The sequence below is a fragment of the Pinus tabuliformis genome, chromosome 9, assembly GCF_031772625.1.
Source record: "Pinus tabuliformis cultivar Carrire ecotype Pingquan chromosome 9, CPIR1, whole genome shotgun sequence".
NCBI classification, from domain to species: Eukaryota; Viridiplantae; Streptophyta; class Pinopsida; order Pinales; family Pinaceae; genus Pinus; species Pinus tabuliformis.
The window spans coordinates 549,874,210-549,881,638 of record NC_142307.1 but is presented as its reverse complement, the minus strand read 5'-3'; the positions used below and the strand labels follow the sequence as shown (position 1 = coordinate 549,881,638).

The 7,429-nt window shown below is 38.8% G+C and overlaps 1 protein-coding gene and 1 pseudogene across 2 annotated transcripts; one reads left to right on the top strand and one right to left on the bottom strand.

Annotated features, from left to right (window-relative positions):
* The first annotated feature begins 263 nt into the window (after positions 1-263).
* LOC149149693 (uncharacterized) lies at positions 264-1,278 on the top strand. Its single transcript, XM_089442557.1, has 4 exons — positions 264-296; positions 388-536; positions 632-761; positions 864-1,278. Exons 1-4 carry the CDS (start codon positions 264-266, stop codon positions 1,149-1,151), a joined length of 600 nt encoding a protein of 199 aa, XP_089298683.1. The 3' UTR covers positions 1,152-1,278.
* A 3,964-nt stretch (positions 1,279-5,242) lies between these two features.
* Positions 5,243-6,224, bottom strand: LOC149149692 (uncharacterized; annotated as a pseudogene). The gene is made up of 3 exons (XR_016263224.1): positions 6,192-6,224; positions 5,968-6,122; positions 5,243-5,864 (listed from the first exon to the last, which is right to left on the bottom strand). The product of XR_016263224.1 is annotated as an uncharacterized LOC149149692 (transcript).
* Positions 6,225-7,429: the final 1,205 nt, after the last annotated feature.

The following is a 7,429-nucleotide window of genomic DNA, read 5'->3' as shown; positions in this document are numbered from 1 at the left end:
TTACCCAACTCTATGTCTTGGAAATCTTTCCATGTGTGGGAAAAAATACGGTAGACCTCTTCCCTGAAAAAAATAAACACTAATACGGTAGACCTCTTCCCTGAAAAAAATAAACACTATTTGCCAATTCTGTTGGGGTTACAATATTAAAAATTTCTATAAATTTTGGCACTATTTCCTACACATTTTCAGCAGAATTTTGGCACAAACTTCAAGTGAAGATCGTTGTTATTAACAACGGAGTAGTCCACCCAGGCGGAGGAATGGCCTGGCTGCAGGTAATTCCTCCGACTGCGGTAATTTCTCCGGCCTCCGCCACCCTCCGCGGCCTCTGCCCAGCTCCGCCACCCTCCGCATTAATGTGGACGGCTGACAGGTTCCTGACAGACCTGCCGATTTCCATCGCGTCTCGCCGGGAAGTTAATTCACCTGCGAAAGGGTTGGGCTCAACAAGAGCCCGTGGACCCCCGAAGAAGATCCGAAACTCGTTACTTACATACAGGAGCACGGCCAGAGGGCTCTGCCGCAGAAAGCTGGTGATTAGGAATTTATACCTAGTGCTAGAACTTGCAAGAAATTCTCTGTATTTTTGTTTTTTTTGGGTAGTTTTCATGGGGTGATTTTTATGCAGGGTTGCTGAGATGCGAGAAGCGCTGCAGATTGCGTTGGGCTTACTATCTAAGGCCAGATATCAAGCGGGGGAAGTTCACTGTGCAGGAAGAGCAGACTATTATTCAACTTCATGCGCTACTCGGAAACAGGTTAGTTGCCCTGACAAACAAAACAACGTTGAATGAATTAGATTTTTTATCTTGATTCTGTCACCTGTGCACTGAGAGTTGATCTTGATTATGATGTGACAGGTGGTCCGCCATTGCTTATCACCTTCCCAAGCGAACCGACAACGAAATCAAGAACTACTGGGATACCCACCTGAAGAAGCGCTTGTTGCCGATGGGAATCAACCCCGTGACGCACAAGCCCAAAGCCGAATCGATTATGGCACCTGGTGTTCAGTCGTCCAATGGGTTCTCGAATCTGAGCCATATGGCGCAGTGGGAGAGCGCGCGCCTGGAAGCCGAATCGAGGCTGGCGCGCGAGTCCAAGCTCAGGGCCAGGGGCCTCTGGTTTGCCCAGTTGAGAAACGTTAATGCGAGCTCGGATTTATTCAGCCGATTGCGGAGAGCCAGTCCAGGGTTCGAATCCGATAGAGATGAATCAAAGATTCCCGGGTTGAGCTCTGTTATGGGCTTTGATGGTATGAAAATGACATAGAAATGGGACAAGTTCCAGGATTCGAGGTGAGGAACCAAGTTAGACCAGTGCAATTTGTCAGCCTTCAGCCTTGGGAGGTTCACTGCGTAGTTATAGTCCACTGGAGAATGAGGACCGAGCTAGTAAGACGAGCTATTTGGGCCTTCTGCACAAGCTATGTGCCATGCTGGAATATTTTATATTCTATGTCAGTTTAGACCTGAATGTCTGGGAAATCTCAACTCTCTTTGAATTGTTGGATTTCATAGAAACCATATAAATGGTTTTGTGATTAAATTGGATGGTTGGAAATTTATTGATTAATTTGGTTTTGTAATTATTTGAAATAGCCTGAAATTTACTGATTAATGAATTATTATCTAGAGAAAACCTGTTATTTTCCCTGTTATTATCACCTCAGGCTTTGGGTGTTTTGTTAGCATGGTGGGATGTATTATGTGATATATTAGTTTTGGAATCCAATGTGTGTTGCTTTAAAACCTTTTATGAAGCATTGGATTTCATTATTTGAAACTCAAGGACAAATATGAAGTCAACGACAAATATGAAGTCTTGTCTAGAGAAAAACCTGTTATTTCCCCTCATTATCTTTTTAGTTCTCTTGTTAATCTGTGTATTATATATCTTGCCTTGAAATTTAACCATTTCATTTTACAATTACTTCAATTGTGTCGTATACATCTAACATCACTTTTTATAAATTTTTTGAAAGTTGAAGAATTCAATTGGTTATTTGGCAGTGGCTTGGCTTTGCTTTGCTTCTGTATAATTTTAAGAATGTTCCACTTTCAAAACCTTGAATGTAATGAGTAGGTTTTTAGCCACGTTCTCTGTTTATTTTGGTCAAGGGTTTTAGCCACGTTCTGTTTATTTTGGCAAGATATGGAGTGTTCTACTTCATTTTACTATGTGATATTCTAATAAAAATTGACCTTGGATAGTATGTTCATACAATCACTTCCTTTTTAAGGTTTTACAATCTGTTTATAATTGCCAATGACAATTTACCAGAAGAATGAAACTACCCAGATATTTTATGCAATGGGATTGAGTTTTTGTATGTCAAAAATTGAGTCAATGTGTTTGCTAAGAGGGTTAAGAGACCTGATAAGAGGGTTAAGAGACTTGATTCTATAGAATAACAAATCAACGAACTATCTTTTGGCTCTTCCAATGTTTTAACTTTAACAAAATAGTCTGTTCTTTTGTTTGATGTTTTGGGTTAACTATTAATTTAAAGTAATATACTTTCACTTAGAGTTTGCAATTCCATATGTTATGTTAATTAGATTTTCTTAGATAATCAAAACCATACTATTGTAAAAGCTTTGTATGTGAACTCAAAATAAGTCCGGATTTGTTAAGCTAGTCTTCAATTTCATTTTGAATTTGGAAGATCTGCATAATGAGGTTCTGTTCTTATTTAATATTTTGAGGATTTGTTCTGTTTGTCTTCAGTTTAAGTTTGCAGGATTCGTTCGGTTAATCTTCCATTTAAGTTTGCAGTGTAATATCTGCATATTCCAGAGCTATTCCCCTTGAATATATTCCCCTTGAATATTTGAGTTGGGTAAATGTATTTGCATTTGCAAGATCAATGCTTGAGTTGGGTAAAAGTATCTGCGTCTGCCAGATCTGGATATTCAAGAAATGTTTATCTTCAGTTTAAGTTTGCAGGATTCGTTCGGTTAATCTTCCATTTAAGTTTGCAGTGTAATATCTGCATATTCCAGAGCTATTCCCCTTGAATATTTGAGTTGGGTAAATGTATTTGCATTTGCAATATCAATGCTTGAGTTGGGTAAATGTATCTGCATCTGCCAGATCTGGATATTCAAGAAATGTTTATCTGGAACACTGATGTTGGGGAAAGTGTATTTGGTTTTAGTGTATTTGGAACACTGATGTTGGGGAAAGTGTATTTGGTTTTAGTGTATTTGGAACACTGATGTTGGGGAAAGTGTATTTGGTTTTAGTGTATTTGGGGAAAGTGTATTTGGTTTGTCATAGATGTTGAACACATATTCTCATTGATGTTAAATAAGATATATGATAGTTGTAAGAAATATACAAAACTTTGAAAGTATAATTAAAAAAGGGTGCATGTGAAAATGTAAAAAGTGAAAATGGCATAACAAAATAAGGCCCACATAGAAAAGTGAAAAATCAATTTTACTTCTTTAAAAGTACATGTAAAGAAGTCAGAAATATTTTATAATTGGTTCTACCATTGGTGGTTTCAAGCCCATTGATCTATAGATAGCCATGGCTATTCCACTGGACAATTCATCAGAATAAATCTGATAAAATTATACTTAAAATTCTAAAATCTATAATAAGAGGGTTATTTTTGCTTATATTGTTGGATTTATTAAGTTATTATTTTATGTATGAAATATGTAAAATGTGGAAAATAGAGAACATGAAAAGATACAAACACTCACAACCATGCCTTGGAGAACTTGAGAATCAGACATAAACAACAATATTAGCAAGACGATAAACATCATTGATGATATTTCAAGATTTGCCAATTATATTCAACAATGCAACCAATCATTGAATCTAGTTATTGCTAAAATGGCAATTTCTTTGAAAGTTACATTTCATTCCTCACTCATCCAAATAGGGAGACTTCTAAGTCCGCCAAACAGCATGTTAGCAAAACAGGACTATTGCCAAGATGTAATATCAAGGTCACTCCTTTTCTTGTCATTCTAATCTCATCAAAGACACTAACTTTCGAGGGCTTTCCAAACTGTTCAGAATAAACAATTTATTCTAGTATAATCAACAATGTATTTGGTTTAGCTCATAATGCTAAATGTATCATTGAGCTGGATCTGAAACTCCCCAGCGTGCATGCTGGGCCAGTAAATGTATTCATGTAACTTTGCCACTTCCATGATTACCATGGACAATCCTTTAAAGACCAAGGGGAGAAAACGAGTGCTAGGAAACTTCTCCAAGGTTTAACATATGTTGATTGCAGGATTGATGAATTTCTTGTTCTAGTTACCCTAGAGGAGATTCAAAGCACACCCGTAGCAAGCACCATCTGATTAGATATTTTTGGATCTATATTTATTCCTTTGCCACGACAAGGAATAGACATTTTGTCCCTCATAAGTCGGCCACCTCAGAAGTTCCATGATACAGTTAGGGCATGTCATCTCAGTGATAAGTCTGAGGCGAATTAAATAAAAGAATGGTATCTGACCCTGGTAGCAATTTAAGAAGGTATCCATGACTGGATGTCTTGCAGAGTGAATGAGAAGGCTGTTGACTGGAGTTGAATTATTTGACAGTTATGATAACAATTTCATTTGTTTGATTAAAACATGTTGAGTGAAAATTCTTGCTCCTTGTCTTAAGAATGAAGCTTTATCTTTACGTTTTGAACAATGCAAGGTGGGTAGAGGGAATTCGTTTTGCAGGCCACTTGGGCTTTTGATTGAGGGAAGTATGGAAGTCGTTTCCTATATAAATTAAAGTCTGCTCCTCATTTTTGCATACAGCTTTGAAAATTAGATCAGAACATACCCTGTTCACTTCATCTCTGAAATGGTTAAATTTCAAGGCAAGATATATAATACACAGATTAACAAGAGAGCTAAAAGGATAATGAGGGGAAATAACAGATTTTTCTCTAGACAAGACTTCATATTTGTCCTTGAGTTTGAAATAATGAAATCCAATGCTTCATAAAAGGTTTTAAAGCAACACACACATTGGATTCCAAAACTAATATATCACATAATACATCCCCCCACCATGCTAACAAAAAACCCAAAGCCTGAGGTGATAATAACAGGCTTTCTCTGGACAATAATTCATTAATCAGTAAATTTCAGGCTATTTCATATAATTACAAAACCAAATTAATCAGTAAATTTCAAACAATCCAATTTAATTACAAAACCATTTATATGGTTTCTCTGAAATCCAACAATTCAAAGAGAGTTGAGATTTCACAGACATTCAGGTCTAAACTGACATAGAATATAAAATATTCCAGCATGGCACATAGCTTGTTGCAGAAGGCCCAAATAGCTCGTCTTACTAGCTCGGTCCTCATTCTCCAGTGGACTATAACTCCCAGTGAACCTCCCAAGGCTGACAAATTGCACTGGTCTAACTTGGTTCCCGACCTCGAATCCTGGAACTTGTCCCATTTCTGTGTCATTTCCATACCATCAAAGTCCAGAACAGAGCTCAACCCGGGAATCTTTGATTCCTCTCTATCGGATTCGAACCCTGGACTGGCTCTCCGCAATCGGCTGAATAAATCCGAGCTCGCATTAACGTTTCTCAACTGGGCAAACCAGAGGCCCCTGGCCCTGAGCTTGGACTCGCGCGCCAGCCTCGATTCGGCTTCCAGGCTCGCGCTCTCCCACTGCGCCATATGGCTCAGATTCGAGAACCCATTGGACGACTGAACACCAGGTGCCATAATCGATTCGGCTTTGGGCTTGCGCGTCATGGGGTCGATTCCCATCTGCAGCAAGCGCTTTTTCAGGTGGGTATTGCAGTAGTTCTTGATTTCATTGTCGGTTCGCTTGGGAAGGTGAGTAGCAATGGCGGACCACCTGTCACATCATAATCAAGATCAGCTCTCAGTGCACAGGTGACAGAATCAAGATACAAAAAACTAATTCATTCAACGTTGTTTTGTTTGTCAGGCCAACTAACCTGTTTCCCAGTAGCGCATGAAGTTGAATAATAGTCTGCTCTTCCTGCACAGTGAACTTCCCCCGCTTGATATCTGACCTTAGATAGTAAGCCCAACGCAATCTGCAGCTCTTCCCGCATCTCAGCCACCCTGCATAAAAATGACCCCATGAAAACTACCCAAAAAAACAAAAATACAGAGAATTTCTTGCAAGTTCTAGCACTAAATATAAATTCCTAATCACTAGCTTTCTACGGCAGAGCCCTCCAGCTGCCATGGCCGTGCTCCTGCATGTAAGTAACGAGTTTCTAATCTTCTTCGGGCTAACGAGTTTCTGATCTTCTTCGGGCGTCCACGGGCTCTTCTTGAGCCCAACCCTTTCGCAGGTGAATATGGTGAATTAACTTCCCGGCAAGACGTGATGGAAATCGGAAAATCGGAATGTCTGTCAGGAACCTGTCAGTCGTCCACATTAATGCGGAGGGTGCCGGCGCTGGGCAGAGGCCGCGGAGGGTGGCGGAGGGGAGGAATTGCCGGCGGTCGGAGCCGGAGGTTTTTCCAAGCGATGACAGAAAACGGGTCATTCCTCCGCCTGGGTAGACTAACATAATTTTGCACGAGATTTAAAGTGATTTTTGGCACTTTTATGCACAGAAATCAGGGCTGTTATCTAAAGTTGTTTCAGCATGGAAATTTTGGCAGAAATTTTGTCATTCTTGAACAGAACTCAAGACTTATTGTTCTGTAATATTGTTTTCAGATTTCTTTGTCGAGACTGAATAAGAAAAAAAACTCTAGCTGGTTTTTCCCTTCGGGGTTTCCAGGGGTACATTCAGTGACATTGACATGGGGTTCTATTAAAATTCGTTGTAAATCTAATTATCTAGTTAAAGGTTTTGTGTATTTAATTTTCTAGATACTTGCATAAGTGAAAACTTAATAAACATTAAATCAACCGCAAAACCTTCCAGAAATCAACACATTGAATACGAAATAGCTTCTGAAGTAAGATCTGTCCAACAAACCTCGATACACGTTAAGAAAATTAATGACAGATTGAATAACGTCATCTAACGCTTTCTCCTGTGAGCCATAGTACAAATTTTCAATGCCAAATGGCTCGTATTAGCTTGGTCTTTTCTGGCAGAATAAATGTGATTATTGTTGTGCGTCCTTTATGTTCTGGTCGTTGAATATTTTTTTTATGAACTCGTTGTTTATCAAATTTTTTAATCAACAGAAAGATTGTAAGAAACATAGGTTAGTGTCGTGCATATCCATTGATTTTCCTTCTCTTATTTCTATGAGATCAGGAGAAAAAGACCTGAACAGGAAAGTGAATAAGTCCAACATGAAAACCAATAGTGGGATAGATCCATGTTATGGAAGAGGTATGGTCCAAGAAAAAGTTGAAAAGAACCAAATTTAGAATCCTATGAATGCCCAACATTGGTTTTCCAATGTTAATTTGCTTGCTGAAGC